Source organism: Apiospora marii (genome assembly GCF_038362585.1).
Source record: "Apiospora marii strain CBS 49790 chromosome Unknown utg000002l_segment0_segment0, whole genome shotgun sequence".
In the NCBI taxonomy this organism is placed as follows: domain Eukaryota; kingdom Fungi; phylum Ascomycota; class Sordariomycetes; order Amphisphaeriales; family Apiosporaceae; genus Apiospora; species Apiospora marii.
This window is the reverse complement of record NW_027117373.1, coordinates 2,654,507-2,676,362: the sequence shown is the minus strand read 5'-3', so window position 1 is coordinate 2,676,362 and position 21,856 is coordinate 2,654,507. Positions and strand designations below refer to the sequence as shown.

Below are 21,856 nucleotides of genomic sequence, written 5' to 3'. Positions count from 1 at the left end.
AACATACCATGTAAGGGCGCTTGGGGCAGCCGGTGGCGGCTGACAGCTGGCACCTGCACTGATTGGCCTGAAGGATGCCTGCCGTCGTCGTTTGATTCGCTCTAGGTATTTGGCCACTCGCGGGAGATGGCAGACTATCTGAGGAACCTATCGCGTGCCTGCAAATAGCAGCAGTGGATCCTGATTCGGATGATGCCAACGGAAAATCAGGGGAAGCTCTTCAGGGGTTTCTTTGACCGAGCAAGAGTATCAAATTCCCTTTCACACCACGGCTTTGCTCAGCGATTGCCGGCGCTATCAGTTACGTTCATCTTCGACATCCGGGCGGGCACCGAAGTCAAATAAATGGAAACCGTAACCCCGTGACTCGGTGAAATTTCCATAGCAACGTTGTAATTGTTTTTTGTCGCCAGTAAACTTCGGGTCTCTTTTTTCTCAGTTATTTTGTTTCTAAAAAAGCCAAGAAATATCACGTTGGGCTGGGTAATAATACTCGGCCAGAAGAACTTGGCTCTATGGATTGCCCACCCCCTGTCCGGGTCCCCACCAAAAGAGGCCGCATCCCAAGCCTCTTCCGGCCAGCCGGCCATGGGGTATGAGTCGCGCAAAACGGACTGACTCGCGCGGGTCGCATCACGCCAAGCCCAGTTGCCGACGATCGCATCGTTTGGGAGATGGGGATGGACGACGCTCTTTTGCCAGAACCGGCCGCGGCCAGTCGCACAGGATCAATGCCGTCGGGTGATGTGCCGGCCGGCAGGCAAGCCGGGATCGTATTTGGCGGCGCATCCTGATCCTATTCCTGTCCAAGAGGCAAGGGGAGAGTCGGACGAGTCCCCGTCATGGATGGTTCGATCCGCGGGTGCCGTGACCGTGTCTTCCGCGCCTGCTCGCGTCGCCTCCTCGCTCGCTCGCTTCGCTTGCTAGCGCGCAAGCCACTGACTCCCGCCGCCCGCCACCCGCACGCGCAGATTTTGCGCCCGGAACGCAACCGCTAGTCCGATAGATCTGGTAAAGAACGAAGGACCAACCGAATGGGGAAACCCATTGCCGGGAAGCGAAGTTAAAAAAAACATACACCACACAATACGAGGGCCCGCGGGCTATGTACTACGGAGACCAGTAACCAGAGCCAGAATATTAGTAGTAGTACTACGCGACGGAAGAGCAAACGGCCGTCGGATGGTCCTCCCCAAACGGGCAAATCGGGCGAATAGCGACTGAGGCCAGTGTATGACCAAACCGTATCCAAAGAAGCACAGTAAGCGGTCAAGAGGGAGGCCAGAGGGTGGATACAGGGTCGTACTTAGTTAAGATGGGACCCCCGGCCACCCAAGGAAGAGGAACCACCAAGACAGGGCAGATGGCCCCCACCTGGGCCCATACCCGCTCCGAACCGCCTTTTCTCCGAAGGCAAGGGGAGCCTGGCAGAACCCTCGTTCTTCTGGAAATTGTTAGGTAACGGCATGAGCTAGATTCCGTAACGAGCATAATGGGACGACATAATACGGGCCCTTGCAGATCCGACGTAAATGTCCAGCCCCGCCTTATTAAGGGGCTGACAGCAAGGCTGTACTGTCCAAGCACTAGTCCCCTTCCGTGCGCATCAAGTATAGTAGCGCAACGGGGTGAACCAGCTATTATTCAGCCAATCAGAAGTGTCTCTTCGACTAGTTTGAAACGCTAGCACAAACCGTAATTATAAACTGTGCCAGGCAAGAGGTTCTGGAAAGAGAAAGAAGCCAGGCACCCTGGCAAACTGGAAAGCTCACGAGCAAACAAGTCGATATGGAATCATCATCATGTCATGCCGGTTCCAATCATTTTTGATTACTGTTTGTAGGTAGTACTCCGTAGAGACTAGAGGTATGCTTGTGTATGTATCCCGCGCTCAATGGGATAGAGAAGGTAATAGAAAAAAGCAAGGAAGAAAAGTAATTCGCTGCCGGCCGGTGGCAGTGGCGCCGGGCTCCGTGCTTAGTGATGCCCAGTGCTCTCAGGTGCTGCTTGCTCTCCGTGCTCAGTAGCCCCGTCCCGTCCCGTTTTGGCCGCCGGCGCCGTGCTGCTTGTTCTCGATCGCCATGCCGAACTCTGTATGCACGTGAATCTGCCCCTGGCTCTGCTTATGCACGATGCGCTCCCGGCTGTCCGCCGGCGGCGGCAGGCTCTCGCTGCTGCCCTCCTCCACGTAGGTCCCATAGACCCGCGTCTCCACGCCGCCGCCGCGGCTCGCCATCGAGGCGCCGCCCTTCCTGGAGGGGTCGCGCTCGCCGAGCTCCAGATAGCTGTTTTTTGCGGCCGCCGACGCGGCCCCCGTCTTGGAGGACTTGTTGCCCGAGATCGTGCTTGCGAAGGTGGCGATGAGGCTCTCGAGAAGCGGGCGGCAGGCGGGCAGATTGGCGACCAGCAGACCGATGCCCACCTCGGCCTGCGCCCAGGCGAGAATGAGGCCGAGGCCTTGGAGGAACCTGGCCTGGTCGTTGAGCCCAAGGAGGTACTTGAGACGGACAATGGGCGCAATCGAGGCACTAGGTAGTAGGAAACATGTTAGTTAACGTGTAAGCCGTGTGGCAGAAGGGAGGAGACTCACAAGATACCCAGGCCCAGCAAGCCAATCACAGAAGCCTTGACACGCGACCCCATCTGGAGCTTCCAAATCAGGGCGAACGGAAGTGTCGCGAAGATCCAATCAGTCGTAATGGAGACAGCAGCTACCAAAAACGACAGTACCGTTTGGATTTCGCGGGGTTGACAGGTGCCCTCAATTTCAGTGAGCCAGTTTTTCCTGTACCACGGTTAGTATCTGCTTGGATGCCCCAGAAGACGTGCATAGGGGTTCGCCGGTAGCGGCAGGAGATGGAGCTTACTGGACGGGCGTGCATTGGAAGAACAGATACATGCCGGTGCCGCCGGTGCAGATGGTCACCAGGGCCAGGCAGCTGTAGATGATGGCCTGCACCCATTTCTTGCCGTCGCCGATACGGAGGAGGGTGAAGCCGAGGGACCATTTCAGCGTGACCAGAGTGAAGCACCAGAACTCCTGGAACACGTAGAACCACTGCGCAAGTTGCGGTTAGCCATTGGGAGATCCGGGAGATCCAGCGCCGCTGCGCACAGACGATATGGACATGGGATCTTACAAAGTTGGAATTCGCCTTTTGCTGAGCTGTCAAAGTAGAATCCAGCTGCCCGACTCCGCTCCAGGCCATGCCGATCATGCCAACCTGGGAGACCACCCATACAGGCTTTTCGTCGTGTTAGCGAACAAGAGAACAACACGCAAGAGATGACGCTGCTGGCCCTGCAAAAGGAGGGCCTCAAAATCAATAGACTCACGATAGTAGCCACCATGGCCCAGTCATCGGGGCCCCAGGCCTTGCGGTGCGTCCGAATCCAGAATCGGGCGACCATTGAGAGCAGGTTCAGTGGCAGCGGTACCAAGACCGCCAAGGCCATGTCCTTCGACGTTGCCGCACCCATCTTGTCCGGTTTTTCTTGCTCGTTTCTTTTTTTTTCGTCGCTTGTCTTTGCGGCTGTGGTCGCCTTTTGGAAAGAACCGGCTTCGTTTGCTCCGACGGGAGTCGTGGGGAGCTAGAGCAAGAGAGGGTGGTGGGAGGTAAGGAGCGTATACGTTAAGCAACGAAAAAAGACCAGATGCATATACCACGAAAGCGCCAGGCTGACACGGAAGGCTTAAGAATATGTATTGTAGGGCTCTGGGGAAAAGGGCGACAGTAGGTTAAGGACCAGGGCCGACGGTGGATGATATGATCATGATTGCAGGCGGGAGGCAATACCTGCCAATTCCCTGCCCAGATCAGTCCGTGTAATTTCGACCGGAAATCCCTACACTAATCCCCATTCTTGCTGCCAGCCGCTAGTCCGTCCCGCAATCAAGGTTGCACTCTCCGGCTCCCGATGCAACGCCGTCAGCCATACAGGATGCGCCGTTGCGCCCTTCGCGGTTACCGCAGTGGGTTCTGCCCAGCCGGTGCGAAAAGTCAATTTGGGACCGTTGCGAGGTCGTCTGGGTTTGTACCATACGACGCCCAAACGCTCGCATTATGCATGCAGGGCAGTTTTCTCTCCCCGAAACGTGAGATCTCGTGCCCAGATTTAATCGGGCCTACAGCCAGTCAGGGATCGGGGAGGTGTCTAGCAGAGTGCCGGCCGTCTCACGAGCCAGACTCAGGCAGCGAGTCCAAAAAGTCGGCCTATACCCACCCATAGGCCGACTTTGCTGGACTGGGCTCGACCTATGACAGTACGAGTCGCCTTATCGCCCTAGTCCCTCCCCGACTTTCTATAAATTGCATCCCCATCGGTGGGAACCAATGCCAATTTCATGCGCAAGGCTAACACTTAGCGAACCAGCTTTCATGCTGCACTGACTGAAACAGGAGAGAGTCTCGCTGTATCCAGAACGAGCTGGTCTCTGCCGCGCCCTAGGTTTCCGTACCTTCTAGCCCCAGGATAGGGTGGCCTTTGGTAGCGACTTGCGACTGGCCGCCAGCCCGTTTTTATTTTTTGGCCGAGCCTGTCCTGTGCCCCAGCCAGGAAAGGCGCTGATCAGGATCGCGAATCGTGCTACGCAGCGTCGTTTCAAGATTAAACCCGTTCTAGATTAAGATCAGCAGTACCTTTTAGTGGTAAGCCAGTTGACGTGGCTGCGGGTACTTGCTCGAATGGGTCTCTCTGCTGGGGTCAGGCTAGCCGGTTAGGGGACATTAGCAGGTTATATTGCCTAGATCCCTGCCCGCGATCCCTGGCCTAGTCGCTGCTAGTCCCCGCCGCGACATCCACTCTGATGGCGGCTCTCGGCTTGGCTGTCAATGGCGGTGGGAACAGACGGGATAATACGCTGCATATGTATAAAAGAGGCGCGGTGTTCCGCATCACGTGGAAGGGGGAGGGATAATAAACATACCATACTACTTTCTAACTCACTACTACATCTACTTACTACTACGCCGCAACCACCCTGATTTCTCGTATTTCCCAACTTGGAAGTTGAACTGTATTAGACGAAGTCATGGCTCCTCCTTTTAGAGTTTACGAAGGCAAGCTTGCCATTGTCACCGGTGCCTCGCGCAGTACGTATTCCATCTTCAAACACAACCCTGCATCTCTGCATGCATACCATCGCGATCCTCAGCTAACACTAGTTTCCCCCCTACCAAAGGCTTCGGCGCCGCATGCGCTGAGCACTTCGCCAGCCGAGGTGCCAACGTAGTCATCAACTACGCCACCGAGGGTTCGACGGCCAAGGCGCAGGCGCTGGCCAAGGACTTCGAGTCCAAGTACGGCGTCAAGACGCTGACGGTCCAGGCCGACCTCAGCACCATCGAGGGCCCCCAGCACGTCGTCGACGCGGCCAAGGGCCACTTCGCCAGCAACGGCAAGTTCCAGATCGACATCATCGTCAACAACGCGGCCACGGTCAACGGCCAGCGCCTCGACGAGCTGGACCTGGAGCTGTTCCAGAAGACGTTCGACACCAACTGCCGCGCCCCCGCGCTGCTCATCAAGGCGGCCTTCCCCTACCTGCCCACGGACCGGTCCGGCCGCATCGTCAACATCTCGAGCGCGACCACGACCTGGGGCGTCTTCGGCCAGACCTCGTACGCCGGCACCAAGGGCGCCCTCGAGGCCATGACGCGCGTCTGGGCCCGCGAGCTGGCCGAGAAGGCCACCGTCAACACCGTCTCCCCCGGTCCCATGGACACCGGTCTCTACGCCGGCCTGCCCGAGGAGATCAAGGAGACCCTCAAGCCCCAGAACCACCTCACCCCGCTCGCCACCCCCCGCCCCGGCGTCGACAGCCAGGAGATGCTCGACCTCGCCAAGCAGATCGGCGGCCGCCCCGGCTACCTCGAGGAGGTCGCCGGCATCGTCGGCATCTGCTGCCTGCCCGAGAGCGGCTGGATGACGGGCAACCAGGTCGGCGCCAGCGGTGGCGGTCACTTTGTCCGATAAACTATTACGAACTTTTCATGAGACAAAGGACTACAGCGTATTAGAGCTTGTAATTAGATAAACACAATATTGTCAAAATAGAGAGATGCCATTTCTCCAGCAAACCAAAAACGTGTATGAGCGTGATAACTTACCAGTTTCGTTTCGTTGTGTGGTCTAGCTTTTGCCAGATATTTCTCATTGGCCGCTATGTTCATCTAGTGTCTTGATATGCTACCATGATTATGAAATATCTATTTTACCACTCCAGGGGGGATTGTTCCTTTTGTCTGGAAGTCAATATTTGGAACAACAATACGAACCTCTAGACTATGCCGATCAGCCTGTGAGGGAAGATCAATTCCGCCAAGATACCTATATTGAAAGACTCTTGAGGTCCAGAGTGTGGGAGTGCTATGGTCAGGTCCGAATTAAGCTCCGACATAATCACGGATGGTTCATACCCTTTGCTGTGGAGAAAAAGGGGCTCGGAATCCGGAAAGCTACGAGACCGGGAGATGAGGCCTCTGCTCATCCTTTGAATGGGGATAAGGACTGGGAAATGAAACCGGTCCCGTATGACACTATCGGTATCCCATTCCGGGCGGGACAGAACATTGCGATCTGCTCACATCATCGCATCAAAGCAAAGGCCAAGTCCACTTTCGCATATCCAAGCAGCTGGTAACATGTAGAGTGCCAAATGGGGGCGGATTGGTCGAGATCAGCATTTTCAATATTGGTTCATCAGTTGTCCGTTTATGTAAGAGTTCCATTGTGTAGGCAGCCAGGTATAAGTTGTTCGTGGTTTGTAAATCAGCTATCAGTTGACTTGACCCCAAGATTGGGGGAAAACGATGATCTCTCAATCTTTGCGAGACGTCTCTCGGGGAAAAGGATTCCTCACACTGTGAGGTAGGGTTGTTTTCTCCTCCCCCTTATCGGCCGAGAAGGCTTTGAGAGTTCCACGTATTTGAACTCGGTCTTTGCGGCCATTTAAGAGTTTATGGGTCTCCCCAAGGTATAGATCAATATGTAATATAGAAACAGATGATTTATCAACTCACTTTGAGCGTAGATGCAATGCCCCTGAGTTGGGACGCGCAATCTGTCTATGCTGCTCTGTCAGGAGTTTTCTTCGAGGCTGGCTTTCTTTCTGTCTTCTTTCTTTTTCGATTCATACCAAGTAATCCTGGAATTAAAAAGAAGATGCAAACTGGTTGGCTTCTCGTTTGAGGACACAGACGGAAGAGGGATCAAAGCCGCCGGTTGGATATGGCAGTCGGTAGTAGTCAGGGTAACTAACAAATTGTCAGTATCTAATACAATATAACCAACACTTGAACATATTTAGATGTTGTCGATATAAACTCATACTGACCTATCATTTTTCTACGCGGAGGCCCGGGGGTCTGGGTCAGGGGTGGGTGACTGTTGCCTATTAATAGTAACTTTTTCAGCTGAACCCCACTTTTGCTGACGTCGTTCTTATCAAATTGCTGCCTATTCCCCAGATTGATTACATAAAGTACGCGAAGTAACCCATCCTCTGCATCGTCGCCGTCTTTCTTTCTGCGGCCAAGGCAACAAGAAAGCCGCGGCATGAAACTGCCATCGCCCATCCACTCATGTCAAGACGATGAAGTCGCGAGCCAGGGACCTCCCCGGCAGTCTCCTGGGCAGACGGCGACTGGCCAAGGCATCGGGCAGATCGAAACCTAGATCAACAGATTGCCCATCAGCGGCTCGGGCCGTGTTCTCCACGTGGGAATTGCTCGAGACTATTCTTGCCCATCTCGACATGCGCGACCTGCTGCTACTCCAACGAGTCTCGGTCGCGTTCCGGGACGTGATCCAGAACAGCACGCCCCTGCAACAGAAAATGTTCTTCCTCCCCATCGCGGGTGAGACCACGGCGCCGGGCGATGGAACCGTACCCAACCCGCTGTTGATGCAGGCCTTCTTCCCGCTCTTCATCGACGCGCTCCTCCCGTCGTCCCATCCCACCGTCAATACGGACACGTACCACACCGGCCTTCGTGCCGCAGCAGCAGCATGGTCGGAGCCTCAACGCAGACAAGACGCCTTCAACCGGCGCGGCGCCAGCTGGCGCTCCATGCTCCTCTCCCAGCCGCCGCCGGCGCGCCTCAAGTACCTGAACAAAGTGTCCGCCCCGCGCCACCGGGAGAGGCTGGTGGCGGTCTCGCGGGACCAGCCCGTCCGTATGGGCGCCGTATACGACCTGGCGTACTACGCGCTGTGGCGGACGGGCGCCGTGCGCGTGCGCTGGCAGTTTTACGCAAATCTATTCGACGAGCGCGGCCGGCCGCTGCCGCACGAGATCTTCCGTGCTGGTGGTATCGAGGGGCCCCCGGGCGCCGCGGGGCTCCTGGATATTCGCGTGGAGGAGGACGCGGGGTGTGCGTCGGCCGCGCCGGTGCCACATCCGTCCCAGTTCTTCCCGCGGTGGAGCCGGGGATCCCTTACTAGACTGGAGCGGCTGGTGTATAGGACTTCCAAGTCGGTGAGGGAGAGGCCGAGGTGTCAGTACTTGGAGTCTGAGGATTATGACCGAGACGCTGTTGCGGAGGCCGTCCTACCAGAGGGCGCGGGAATCGCGGATACAGAAAGATTATGTCGATTTGATCGGTGGTGAGAAGTGCTCGGGCAAGGGTGGCCAACAACATGGGTGTTCGGCCTCCCGGGTGCCCCCTGCTGACTGCAAGGTGCCCGCATGTACAGGCAGGCAATAGTTCACTGGGATTGGTAGTTGCGGCACGGAACAATTTTCTGCCAAAGCTTGGCTGTACGAGGAGGATGACAGTGGGGAAGAGCCGCTGTTATACCGCTGATACTGTTAGTTAGACTGATGTCGCGGCAGCAACATACCTGCAGGAAACAGGTATTAGATGCTTCATGAACCAAGTCAATGTCTGCCTCTGCTCCGGAAAACGCCGGCCTGTGTTGGAAGTGCCAGGCCATCCTCAATGCGCAGTGCTCCGAGCCCCCCTGATTAGTAGAAACCGATTACGACCGAACGTTACATACAAGCGATCCGTTACAAGCTACAGCCTCAGCCAGATGCCTTCTTTGCTGCCATCTACTGCATTCATTCCGTGATTCGGACAGGGCCGGGTTGCGACAACTGATAAGAGCCGCGGAGGATGGGACTCTAGAATTTGATGTCGCCTATGAGCATTCAGTTGATGCTAATTACGCTGAAGGGTCTCCAAGTATTGCGGTGTATCTGGATACGAAAAGAGCGAGTCCCAAGAATGAGATGGGGGATACATATCAGACTGTCATGAACTTATTCCCCGAGGCTGGTGAGCCCCCGTGGAGCAATGTACTGAAGAGGCGATTGTCAACAGGAGTTTCAGAAACCCTCCAATTCGCAAACCACGTGGAAATTCACCGCAGCACAAATTCGGAGCCAAGCAGGGCTATAGCTGCGGATTGGCTGCATCAATGTGTGAAAGCACACCCAACTTGCAAGAGTCTGACCAACAAGGCGGCAAGCCGGCCATCCCGCGTGCTTGATTGCAGCACAGAAGCGCCAAAGCTTCTGGTGGTCAGCGACGACACTCCCCCGTTCCTGTATGCTACAATGAGTCATTGCTGGGGCGGCCACGTGCCGTTGCGCCTATTGTCTGACAACATCGACGACTTACAGGTAGAGCTACCGGTCGCTCAACTGTCCCAGTCGTTCCGGGACGCCATCGAAGTCTTGCAGTGGCTGGGCCTCAGCTACATCTGGATCGACAGCCTCTGTATCATCCAAAACCCGCCAGCCGACTGGGAAAGGGAGTCAGCACTGATGGCCGAAGTCTATTCCAATTCGCACTGCAATATTGCGGCCGCTCATGCTGCCAATGGGACCCACGGGTGCTTTACCGAGCGAGATCCTCACCTAGTCAAGCCGTTGAAGATTGACTTGAACTGGGGCCTGAACCCTGGCGTGTACTACGCCGTGCACGAGAACATCTGGCAGCACAACGTGATGGAGACGCCCCTGAACTCGCGAGCCTGGGTGTGCCAAGAGCGGTACCTGGCCCCACGAAATTTGTTCTTTGGCGAGACACAGTTGTTCTGGGAGTGTTACGACTGTTCGGCGTGCGAAACGTTCCCGGCCGGCTTGCCGCCTGGTCTGACCAAGATGGTCAAAATGTCCGATCCGCATACCAGTGGCGCCGCGGTCCGGCGTCAACGGTCTTTGTCAGAGGAACCAGAGCTCGACGCGCTGAGCTTATGGGGAGAGATAGTCGGCCAATACTCTAAGGGCCAACTCACCTTCCCGGACGACAAGCTCGTGGCGGTGTCCGGGCTGGCGTCAAGGATGGAGAAGCATGTCCAATCCGAGTATCTCTCTGGGTTATGGCGGAAACACCTGGCTGCTCAACTGCTCTGGGAAATAAATCTGGGTGCTCCTGGAGAACGTCTTGATTTCTACACTGCACCAAGCTGGTCGTGGGCCTCAGTGCACGGCGTGATCGAGCAGGCTTGCGATATGGATCGCACGGATGACTTTCTTCTGGAAATCCAAGAAGCTCAAACGCAAACTGTTAGCGAGCCGAATCCCTTTGGTCAAGTCAAAGCTGGGTATATTCGGGCTAGGGGCTACCTGGCTAAGGCCGGAGTTCACGTCAAGCACGGGTTATATTATCTTGTTTCCTACCGTATGTTCATTCATGATAAGGAGGTCGGAGAAGCAGTTATTGAGCACTATAAGCGAGGAGAGGACCCCGCGGCAAACCCAACCGAAAGCGCCGTAAAATACTACGGGTTGTATTATGTCCCGGTACGCATAAGGGGATCGACTACTTATATCGAAGGTCTGGTCTTAAGAGAAAACTTCCCTGGTTCTGGAGAGTTTGTCAGGTTTGGGATATTTTGGCTCAGGCCAGAAGAAGTAGGGCCGTTTCAGGCTGTATGTCGCGAGCACTCCACAGGGTCCCGACAAAAAGGAGCCACAGAAAACACGGACGGATGGGGTCCGAAACTGGAATTCACTCTCATTTGATCATGTACTCTATACTACAGTAAATTGATAGTCATGCTACTTCAACCACTTCATAAACGAGGGTAAAGCGTCCAACGGCCCAATGTGCGCGACGTGCCCATCCGGCCTGATGTAAGCGTAGCCCGCGCCGCCCTCGAAACCATAGCGTTCGTGCAGAACGCCGTCGACATCCATGTAATAACTGCAATCCGACGACGAAGACCTGTTGCCGCCCGAAGAGGGGCTGGCGAGTAGAACGTGCACCAACGCGGCAGCGCTCAGGTTCTCCTCCTGGAACGTTTCCGCTGCCTGCTGCAGGTCATCCGCCGACGCTGCCTCCGACGGCGTGACCCCGGAAAACAACAGCAGATGGTGCTTTTCAGGCACCAGGAGCTGGTGCAGTCGCATCTGTCCCTTCTTCTGCTTTTGCTTCTCCCCCGTTTCCTCCCCACAAAACTCGAGAATAGGCCCATCCGGAGCCCGATCCCCACCCAGCACGGGCCCCGAGAGCCCCTCGGCGGTACCGACGATCGAGCTGTGGCGGTACCGGATGCCGAGCTGGGACGCGAAGCGGAACGCGTGGTTGCGGCGCTCTTCGTCGCCGAGGAGCCAGGGCAGGACCCAGGGAGCCAGCAGGTTGCGGAAGAAGAGCCACAGCCAGCTCTGCGAGGCCGTCAGGTTGAACAGCCAGTCGGACGACCCCAGGATCCGCAGGCCGACGGGTCGGCGCTCCTCGTTGTATGAGTCGAGAAAGGTGTCCGGCTGCTCGCCCCGGAGGACGCGCGCGAGCTTCCAGCCCAGGTTGACAGAGTCTTGGACTTATTAGACAGTTAGCGCTGGGGCTACGATAAGGGCAGCAGATGAGGGACTTAAAGAAAGAATTGATAGGCGAAAACTAGAAAGGGGAAATCGTAAGAGGCTTACTTCCTGTGTTCATCCCCTGCCCACCGGCCGGAGAGTGGATATGTGCCGCATCCCCCGCCAGCAGCAAGCGCCCGTCGCGGTAGTTGGTGGAGACGCGGTGGTGCAGCTTGAAGCGGGTCATCCAGATGGGGTCGAAGAGCTCCCCTGCGGAGCCGGCAGGGACCATGTATTCGAGCCACTTCTGGAAGTCGCCGAGGACGGGCTCTTCCGTGGCGCGGACGCCCGGGCGCGACGCCACGAGGCGCACGACGTCGTTTCCCAGGGGAAACAGCAGCAGCAGGCCGTACCGCATGCAGATCCGGAAGCGGTTGCGCGGCATAGACGTGTTGCGGATGTGCGCGTCGCACAGGATGAAATCTTGCGGGTACGCGTCGCCCTCGTAGGCGACTGCGGCCGCGTGCCGCACGATGCTGTGGGCACCATCCGCGCCGACGACGTATTTGGCGCGGACCGTCTCTGTCTCGTGGGCTTCGCTCTGTCCGTCGCGGTCGTCATTGCGTGGTGTTGACGACGCTGACGACGATGACGGCGACGAGAACGGCGATGTCACCTTCCTCAGGGTCACCGTCACGCCGTCAGCGTCTTGCACGACCGACGTCGCCTCGGTGCCGAACTCGACGGCGCGGCCGTAGCGGGTGGCGAGGCAGTTGGCGAGGAAGCCCTCGGTTTCGCTCTGGGGCGCCAGGACGGTGTGGGGGAAGGCCGAGTCGCGAGTGGCGCGGAGGCCTCCGAGGTCGAGGTCAGCCGCCTTCTTGCCGTTAACAAAGATGGCGCCGCCCAGACCGAGGTTGCCGCGCTCGACGAGGCACTCAACCGGGCCATGCCGGCCCATGAGCTCAAGGCTGCGCGGCTGTAGGGCCAGTGCCTTGGACTTGTCGGACCGCTGGCCAATCTTATCCACGATGCGGAAGGGGATACCCTGCGCCGCCAGCTCGAGGGCCATGGTGGTGCCCGTGGGCCCGCTGCCGATAATCAGGACATCGGTGGTGGTCTGGGCCATAGCGGTAGCAGGAGTAGTAAGTGACTCAATGGTAGGCATTCAGCATATGTGAAATATCGAAAACTCTGAATGAGTTATCACATCTTGCATACGAACCAAGAAGACCACGGCGCTTGTTTAGAGTCCTACTTATACCTGCCCTTCACGACGCGTTGTCGACCAAAGTTAGACTCCATCGATTGGATTTCAGCGGCCGCGAGTGCCGATCTACACGATGCCGACAGGCAGCGAGTTATGCGCCAGCTAGCTCAAATGGAACGCAGTCGGCGGTTCAAGCTTTACGAGGCCCGACCTACTTGTACAGTAGTAGTCTGGAGAATCGGGGCCGCATAACTCAGCTGCGAGATGCGCGGTCCAGTTTTCCCATGAGGGAGGGTATGACGCCGGCTTTACGACTCGACAGCCTCTCATATTGCATCAGTGACACGCCAATGCGGGGTGAGATCCTTCTTAGGTCCTGAAACATCGCTCCTCGCTCTAGGCAAGTAGTGCGGTCTGTAGACAGCGACTGAATTAGTATCAGTCGATTCTGGTACATGGCATATCGTGACACCCGCGTCGTGTAATCATTTGCCTCTTAGTGCGGTTGGGGAGACACCCATCTTCTGGTCGCGGTCCCGGGAGAGACTCGGCCTTCCGTGGCTCGGCACCGAATGACGGAGGACAGTCAGTCGTTCGCTTTTCAAATGAAACACGACGCCGTAGAGTCAGCCCCCGGCGTGATTGCGTTGATGCTGGGACGCGCCGAGGGCAAAATGGAGGATACGGTGGCAGGCAAGGTTACTCAAGTCGGCGCACATGGTGCTCCTTCTTCTGCAGGTTAGCTGTACAGCAGTCTGCACTCCTCCGAAACAGGAAAAATCGCCAAAAGAGTTCGGCCGAGACGCAGATGTCAAACAAGTCAATCTGCTTACTCACTGGATTCATTCGGTATCGCTGAACAAATCAACTTTAAGCACAAGAAGGATACCTTAAGGAAGGAGGCCACCACAAGATGATGGGCTTGTTTATCACCGAAAACGCTTGGGCCATGCTCCCACTTCTCCGAATGCTTCCAAGCCTCTAGCCTCCTCTTTAGGTCTTGCTCATTCCTACCAAAACAAACTTCTTTCAAGCCAACCCGACATGAATCTTCGTCATTACGGGTTTAGGCATGTTATCCCCGTAGTCGCCGTGAGGTCAGTAAATGCAGAGAAATGACGGCGCTTAGCATGGAGTGTATGACCCCTGTATATAAGGAGACGAGATGTGCAATGCAAGCAATGAGAGATCGTACAAGATCCATTTGATTCCCCCTGCACTGAAGTCAGATTCAGTACGACTACACTCCTTGAAATCGCATTATATAACAGCAATCAACATGTCCAACTATCTGATAACCGGCACCTCCAAAGGCCTGGGCCTCTGCCTGGTTAAGGAGCTGATGAAGCGCCCCGCGTCCAGCGTCGGCCTCATCTTCGCCACCACGCGCAGTGCCCCCACGCCTGCCCTTCAAAAGACTATCGACGAGTCGTCCGGTCGTGTCGTCAACATCGTCGTCGACCCCACTGACATTGAGAGCGTCAAAGCCGCATTGCCGGCGGTGGAAAAGCATTTAGGCGGCGCGGGCCTCGATGTCCTCATCAACAACGTGGGCAGTGGCCCCTTCGCCAATGGGATCAAAAATATGTACGTACTGTTCATCCCCCAGCGACGCAGCAATAGAAGCTCCACAACTATACTGACATCCCAAAACAGGGACAATCTCGCAGAGATCTTCAACATCAACGTGATGAGCGTGCAGAACATGACCACCGTCTTCCTGCCCCTGCTCGAACGGGGTCAGCTGAAGAAGGTCGCCAATATATCGACGACCGTCAGCTCCTTCGCCTACCAGGACGTCTTCGCCCGTCTGCCCGCGCCAGCCTACAAGGTCACCAAGGCCGCGCTCAATATGCTCACGCTGCAGTGGGGCATGGAGTACCGCGACAAGGGCTTCACCATCTTCGGCGTCTCTCCCGGTGTAAGTGCTCCCCAAATCTTTACCCGCCCCTGCCCAATATAGATCCTGGTGGTACAGAGATGAGAGTTCGACGTCAGGAAATTATGAGCTCAGGCTGACCAATTCGCGGTTTCTAGTGGTGCAAGACGGACCTGGGCGGCGAGGGTGCCAACCTGGAGCCCGAGCAGGGCGCCGAAGCCGCCATGAAAGTAATTGACGCGGCTGGGGATGAAGAGATAGGAAGGATGATCAACATTCGTCTAGAAGGCTACGAAGACGGGCCGGGCGACCGTTATCAGGGCGGAGCTGTGCCATGGTGAGGAATCCAGTTTCTGGCTCCGGCACCTCCACTACAAGCAATGGCGCAGAGCCCCGGCTGGTACTGACTTATTGTCGCGCCGGGCTGGTTGGAAGAAATCGAGTCAATTGACCAAATTTTGATGATGATGACTTAGCTGACGCAGGAGCTACGCATGTGGTGAAACCTGGCCATACGACGATGACGCTACATATGGATGCTCGTAGGGTCCCTTGATAGTTGTCAGATCAAGAGCTCGGCATCGAATATGGACCCGTCGCCCGCAGGCACGAACTTGCAGCCCGGAACGGCGCCAACAGATATAGTTTGGCCATTCGCGTTGGATGCTTTGTCGTGGGCAAGGACCTGAACTAGATGATGCTGCAGGTAGAACGCACACAGAACACTCGCGAAAAGCTCACAGAAAGCAGTGAAACATACTTAAGCTGGCTTCAAGAAGATGTCGCATTCTTTCAATGACTCAAACCGAACGCCACGTTGGTGAGGGCGACGGCCGAGTCGCGTCCTCGCTGATATGCCGTAACATGGCTTGCATGTTTAGAGGGAAGCCCTGCAATCCAACACCTAAAGTACCCTGCATATAGTTATGAGCGCAAGCCGTGCTTATGCTTCTCAGACAATCATGTAATAATACTCGGGCGTTTCGTATGCCAGGTCTCACAGCGTCTGGTGGTGATGCTATGGCGGCCTTTCACCGATAAACTCGCTTGTCCGAGATATCTACATGAATGGATGATGGCGCGATGAAATAGGCGCGGTTCGAGCTCTTATGCCATGATTCAATCAATGACACTTCTGGTAGAAATCTGATCAATCATCATATAGCCCATCCAGTTCAGCCGTTCCTACTATTTGTAATAAGGATGAAGGAGAAAACATGAGAAAGTGGATTGCGCCAGCCAGCCCGAGCTGTGTAATAATAAACTGTTCTAGGCCCCAAACCAAACTCCAAGCCAGCTTTTAGGACAGAAATTCTTCTTCGAAACAGGACATGCCTTCCTCGTACATACACGCTTTCGCGCATTCACCTCGAGCGCAGTCCCCGTAGACCGCCCGTGATGGAACTCGATGGGCCGAGAGAGTGATACTGGAAGGGAAATGGACTAGCCATCGCTCCGATGTGTCCATAGAGAGAGCACACAGGCAGTGGCTCACTTTGTTAGATCCCTATCATCACTCAATCGAATCCCCGACCTATACCCTCCCCGTCATCCAGGCTCAGTGGTGGTGAGAGTGGTGATACACCTTCTTCCCACCTGCGCCGCTGCTGCCCGTCGAGGAGGATCCCTGGGCCTGGCCGCCCTCGTCCCCCCTCGTGGCTGTGAGCCAGCCCGAGCAGGCCTCGCGGCGTCCGGGCGCCATGGCGCTGGATGATACCGACGAGGCAGCGGTGGCAGAGGCTTGGGCGCTGTGGCTCTGGGGCATAATGATGGAATTGCTGGTCGTGGTTGTATACAGCTGGTGGACTGCGCAGGAGATGCTCGTTGCTGTGGACGACGACTCTGGTGTTGTCAAACCGAGAGTTTGACTTGAATTGGATTGCACAGATGTCTCTCAGTGCGTATGGGTGCGAACGCTTATGATGCAATTCTATAGTCAAGAAAGCGTGTGTGTTTAGCTTGATGTTTGAAGCTGATCAGTTTCAAGTAGTATCAGAAGTAGGAAAGATGGCTTTGCCTTGAAGTCTGCAAATCCCACAACAGCAAAGGGGGACGAAGAGCCAGAAAACAGGTGCTTATATGCCAATCCTTCTTCACGTGTATCACGCCCTCTCTCACTCTCTCACTATCGTTTCAGCGTAGCCCTCTTCACCGTCACGCCCTCTATCCCACATGGCCCGCGGACCCCTTCCACAGCCTCCCTCCCGGGCCGCTTATGCGCCTGATTCCCAGCCTGCCCAGTCAGGCAAACAAGGCACGAACTTGAGAAGTGCAGGAAAGGAGGCTCGGCCCTAACGAGGCGAATAGGAACGGCCGAAGACTCTCCATCTTGTGTATGCGTGTGTGTGTAGCAGCAGCAGCAACAGCCCCCGAGCTGAGTCAGCTACGAGAACAACACCGCACCGCACCACACACACCACACCGGTGAGCGAGCGACGTAACGAGGCAGTCTTCTTTTCGCCAATGACTTGGCCGCTCCATATCGCGTGGTTCAGTTCACCTACCTGTTGCGAGCAAGAACCGGTGTGGGGGCCATCAGACAGATCTCGCCGCTCATCAGGCAGGCAGGCTCACCCACTCACTCACCCACTCATTCGTACTTTACACAGGGCTGAGGTAATACAAGAAAAAAGCAGGCTTGGCAGCTTCGGTTCGGCCCAAGGAAAGAAGGGGCGGTGAAGGTACGTTTTTGTTTCCAATCACCCACCCACGCTCGTTTCACGCAACGTAGCTGGGCTCGGCTGGCTGGGCTGGCGAACGGGCGGGGGAACAGGCAGGCATGATAGGCGGCGCGCGGCAGCTAGAGGGCCGTTTCTCTCTTGGTCCGCCCTGGTTCGCATCTGACATGCATAAACTATTTGGAGTTCAGCAATGACTCAGGGCGAGCGAGAGTGGCAGGTGGGGTTTGCAGCAGCGCCGAACCAAGTGTCAGGTTACAGGCACAGGCAGGTCTAGTCGAGGCAGCTCAATGCCGCTGCAATGCATACACACATGGCACCGCACACAAGATTACGTACGTCGAGTCCAGGAATGGACAAAGTTCGAAAGTCATACATTACAAAGTTCTTCTCCCCTCTCCCTATCTCCCTTACTCTTCGTCGGTGGCTGAGCAAAGCTCACTACCGTTACATGCTGCTACTTATGTATGATAACCAATGATAACCCGAATCCGAAACATCAAGGGGGAAGCACAACCAGCCCAACACCCCGAACGCCTTTTGGGATTGGTCACAGGCAAACCGCCCCCCTTTCCCATAAATCTATGAGAGAAACTTGCCACCTATGATTTCCATCCCCCCGTACCAACGCCAGCCATGTCCTTTGGTTCTTTTCGTACAGTAACAGTAAGTTCAAATCGATCGAATACATGTATAACCAAAGACAGCCCCGCATTTGTATATGCAGGCCCCCCGAACACCATATACGGGGAACCATTCCGTTGTGAAACCCATATATCATCCAGTCAGCCAATGTACGCCCGATCTGTTAGGCCTTGGTGAGGTAGGCAGGCATTGCCATGAGGCAGTAAGACCGCCTCGTCACTTCGAAACCAAGACTTCCTTGGAAGGCATTGCCCGCCTTAAGAGTGCCACCGGCTCTCCGCAATCAGCCGCTCGTTGCCTCCCCCGCCACCTACGGCCTGTCTCGTATTGCTTGCCGACCCGTACAGCATCTCCATCAGCTTCCCCTTCTGTCGCGCTCGCACTCCGTCGAGGTACCCGCCTACGTCCTCGAGCCCCCGGATCTGGTCCTCGAGCGTCAGCGTACTAGAATTGACGCTGCGCACCAGCGGGCTCACGAGCTTGCGCCGCAGACTCTCGAGGTTCGCCTTGAGCGTCAGCAGCTTGCCGTTATGCTCCACCAGGATCCCCTTGTTCCGCACCGTCTTCTCCCGCACGTTCTGCAGCAGCTGCCGGTTCTGCTCGTACTTGCGGATCTCTCCCGCGTTCGGGCCCAGCAGCCGCGTCCACAGCGACGATAGCAGGTCCGCGTGCTTGTCGTCCTGTATGGACGACTCGCGCACCACTGTGCGCCCGAGGTTAAGAAACTGACGATCGATAGCTTCGAACAGGCCGAAGAGCGCGAGGCTGTGCTGCAGCTCGTTGTTGATGGCGTCCTCCAGGACGCTGAGGAACTCGGTGAAGGTGCGCTGGAGAGTGGCGTGCGTCCGTTGCGGTTTGCTCATGCCGAACACCAAGCTGACGGCATGGCCCAGCCTTGTTGGCGCGCCACTTGCGTCTTCTAATACCCCCGCATTGCAAAGTAAGTTGTGGATATTGGCAAAGGCCGTAGCCAGGGGTGGACTGGGGACGGATTGGAGCTGAGTCAATTCGCGACGAGCCCAATCCATAACAAGAAGGATGCCGTCGACGTCACCGTCGACATTGGCGAAGAACTTGGTAAGCTCGATGGCGAGCGTCTTGAGGGAGTCGCTGAGCTCATCAAGCGACTTGACGATGGTGGGGGCGCTCGTCATATTAGAACTGCGCACACTCTCGCCAAGATCCCAGACCGCCACGCCGGTCGCCTGCAGGTCGCCCACTTGAGACACTCCGTTTTCGGAGTAGTATATGAGAGGCTCGAATGAGCGCGCGAGGCCGGCGACTTTGACGAGGTCGGGGACCGGGCGCTGATTGGCGGGCGCAAAGAGGTTGCGCATGGCCGCTATGGAAAGCGATGCGACGAGCGTCGCCAGAATGAGGTTCGCCCACGAGCTAGTAATGAACCCGAACTTGTTGCGCACGAATGCGATGGCAGTCTCGATGGGTTCAGTGCGCTGCTGGATATCTGCGCGCACAGCGAAGCGTATATCTGAACTCGCATGAGCTTCCATACCCACTCCATCATGCCACTATGCATGTATCGCAACGGTCACAAGAACTTACAGTTGTCTTTAGCAACTTCTGGCGACATGGACGTCATTATACTTTGACGATGCGCATCATTCTTGATGCTTTTCATAGGTGAGCTGCCTAGCGACTTCAATTTGATCAAAGTCTCTTCCTCGTCGGTATCGCGCTCTGGCGTCCGGCCCTTTTCGGGGCTGAGCGACCCCGTCGGCAGGCGTGTGCGAATGGCGCGGCGCAGGACATCGTCATTCTCCTCGACGTCCTCGTCGTCAATGTCGTCGCATGGTTGCTGCCAGTCCGGGCGGCCGAAGCCGAGGCCCATGGGGTTGCCATCGGACCTGCGCCAGCTGCCGAAGTCGCGATCACCGTTTCCCATCCGCCTCCACGCCGGGGGACTGTAGCCGCCGCCAGATAGAGACGACGCCGCGTCCATTAGGTCGCTGGTCACGCTCTCTTGATCGAGGTCGTCGGTGTGCATCGACGACCGGGCGAACCCCGAGTGATGCGACGGGTACCGGACGAAGGACGGCGGCAGCGTCGGGGGCGGAGTGGGAAGCGCGTGAAAGTCGTCGAGAGAAGCGTCGACCTGATGGGGATCGTATGTCGTCATCGCCGGGGATTTCTTTGGGGCGGAACTCGGAGTGGATTTTCTTGCTGGTGGATTTGCTGGAGCTGCGCCGGGACGGCGAGGGGGTTGTCGTGGGGCCCGAGAAGAAGCGTTTCAGGCCGTTGCGCTTGGGAGTGGTGAAGGGCTCGGCAGGCGCGCGGTCGCGGTCGTTGTGCGCAAAGTCTGTCAATTGCAGGAGAGGGTGGTCCTGCTGCGGCAAGGCAGGGAGGGCCTTTTGTCTCCGGTACTTGTGGTTGTTGTAGTGGCGGTCATGCAAGAGGGGTGGTGTTGTTGGCGGTGCCGGCAGTGTTTGGGTTTGGGGCAGGCCTCGAGGCGCAAACAGCCGGAAGCGGGGAATCGGCAGGATACTGGGCAAGCGCAACGAGGGGATCGGAAGGCCGCCGCCAATGATGAGATAGAAGACCAGGAAGACGAAGCCCAAGACTAGCGAGGTAATGAAGGTGCTGGGTGCGATCGATACATTCAATAGTGTGAAATGCACGTGATTGTGGACAGAGATCAGCGACATTGAACCTGGGGACCAGAAATGCGCAGCCCGGGTGGTGGTGACTTGCGACCCTTGGTTGCGCTTGTATAGTCAATCCGATAAGACGGCCGGCAGGTCGGGGAATCTCATTGGTGACGGGATGATGGGGTCACGGGGGGTCACAGGGTCTGGTTTCAGAACGAGGATCGATATGTAGCAAAGCAAAGCAAGCAAGCAGACAGCAGGTAGCAAAGTAGCAGCAGGTGCAGGTAAGCAAGCCGACCTCTTCCAATACTCCGGCAGGCGGGATTGATATGTAGATTGGTGATAGTGGGGGAGGTAGGAGAGAGGAGCTGAGCGAACAACGGTTTCCGCAAAGACTCGCAACCTTGTCTATTGGGCAGCGATAAGGACAAGATGAGTTACAGTAGGTAGGAGGAAGATGTAGTAGGAAAGGTCGATGCAGAAGACGAAATCAAGAGGTTGGTAAAGTGCGGGATGCGGGCAGCGGGATGGTGGTGTGGTGCTTGTCTTAGCCAGCAGCCCGCCAGCCAATCACCCGGCCCCGAACAAGTAACCATCCCAGACCATCCCCAGCCAATGTAAGGGCCTCCCCTGTAGCGTGCCCATGGGTTTCACTCGCCCTGGATGGGCAAAGAGCAAAGAGCAGGCATGGCAGACCCGCGAGGCCCGCGAGGGGGGGCGAGCTACCAGCCCTGCTGTGGAATGCAGCTCGACTAATTATAACCCGGCGCCGATGACGACGAGGAGGAGGGAGGCTCGTAGGCTCGTCTGCCAAAACGACGAGGCGACACTCGACCTCGACTCCTCGACAAGAGCCAAGTGGGAATAAGGTAGAAACTTGAGAGAGGCTAACCGACATACACCTCCTACAGCTATACGGTGAGACAGGCATGCATGAATACTAGTTAAATAGGTCGGCGTACTACTACGGTCTAAGATATCAAGATCAATGCCCTGTCTCACCCCTCCATAAGCCGCCCTTTGGTTACCCTGCTCCCCCACCCGTCACATTTCTGCAGGTGTTCTGCCCTTGTTTGCCCGGGTGGCTGC

At 56.4% G+C, this 21,856-nt stretch overlaps 8 protein-coding genes across 8 annotated transcripts; 4 read left to right on the top strand and 4 right to left on the bottom strand.

The window, feature by feature from the left end:
• Nucleotides 1-2,020: 2,020 nt before the first annotated feature.
• PG985_002527 (uncharacterized protein) lies at nt 2,021-3,480 on the bottom strand (the record flags this gene model as incomplete). Its single annotated transcript, XM_066822296.1, has 5 exons — nt 2,021-2,528; nt 2,591-2,785; nt 2,868-3,058; nt 3,141-3,245; nt 3,337-3,480. The coding sequence occupies 5 exons, from the start codon at nt 3,478-3,480 to the stop codon at nt 2,021-2,023; spliced, it is 1,143 nt and encodes a 380-aa protein (XP_066689728.1).
• Nucleotides 3,481-5,032: 1,552 nt separating this feature from the next.
• On the top strand, nt 5,033-5,976 carry PG985_002526 (uncharacterized protein; the record flags this gene model as incomplete). Its single annotated transcript, XM_066822295.1, has 2 exons — nt 5,033-5,093; nt 5,183-5,976. The coding sequence occupies 2 exons, from the start codon at nt 5,033-5,035 to the stop codon at nt 5,974-5,976; spliced, it is 855 nt and encodes a 284-aa protein (XP_066689727.1).
• Nucleotides 5,977-7,594: 1,618 nt separating this feature from the next.
• PG985_002525 (uncharacterized protein) lies at nt 7,595-8,611 on the top strand (the record flags this gene model as incomplete). The annotated part of the gene is made up of 1 exon (XM_066822294.1): nt 7,595-8,611. One exon carries the CDS (start codon nt 7,595-7,597, stop codon nt 8,609-8,611), a length of 1,017 nt encoding a protein of 338 aa, XP_066689726.1.
• A 951-nt stretch (nt 8,612-9,562) lies between these two features.
• On the top strand, nt 9,563-10,975 carry PG985_002524 (heterokaryon incompatibility protein; the record flags this gene model as incomplete). Its single annotated transcript, XM_066822293.1, has 1 exon — nt 9,563-10,975. The coding sequence occupies one exon, from the start codon at nt 9,563-9,565 to the stop codon at nt 10,973-10,975; it is 1,413 nt and encodes a 470-aa protein (XP_066689725.1).
• Nucleotides 10,976-11,011: 36 nt separating this feature from the next.
• PG985_002523 (uncharacterized protein) lies at nt 11,012-12,878 on the bottom strand (the record flags this gene model as incomplete). The annotated part of the gene is made up of 2 exons (XM_066822292.1): nt 11,012-11,772; nt 11,879-12,878. 2 exons carry the CDS (start codon nt 12,876-12,878, stop codon nt 11,012-11,014), a joined length of 1,761 nt encoding a protein of 586 aa, XP_066689724.1.
• Nucleotides 12,879-14,238: 1,360 nt separating this feature from the next.
• PG985_002522 (NAD(P)-binding protein) lies at nt 14,239-15,179 on the top strand (the record flags this gene model as incomplete). The annotated part of the gene is made up of 3 exons (XM_066822291.1): nt 14,239-14,546; nt 14,616-14,880; nt 14,997-15,179. The coding sequence occupies 3 exons, from the start codon at nt 14,239-14,241 to the stop codon at nt 15,177-15,179; spliced, it is 756 nt and encodes a 251-aa protein (XP_066689723.1).
• Nucleotides 15,180-16,396: 1,217 nt separating this feature from the next.
• Nucleotides 16,397-16,603, bottom strand: PG985_002521 (uncharacterized protein; the record flags this gene model as incomplete). The annotated part of the gene is made up of 1 exon (XM_066822290.1): nt 16,397-16,603. One exon carries the CDS (start codon nt 16,601-16,603, stop codon nt 16,397-16,399), a length of 207 nt encoding a protein of 68 aa, XP_066689722.1.
• A 1,815-nt stretch (nt 16,604-18,418) lies between these two features.
• PG985_002520 (uncharacterized protein) lies at nt 18,419-20,298 on the bottom strand (the record flags this gene model as incomplete). Its single annotated transcript, XM_066822289.1, has 2 exons — nt 18,419-19,650; nt 19,725-20,298. The coding sequence occupies 2 exons, from the start codon at nt 20,296-20,298 to the stop codon at nt 18,419-18,421; spliced, it is 1,806 nt and encodes a 601-aa protein (XP_066689721.1).
• Between the last annotated feature and the right edge of the window lie 1,558 nt (nt 20,299-21,856).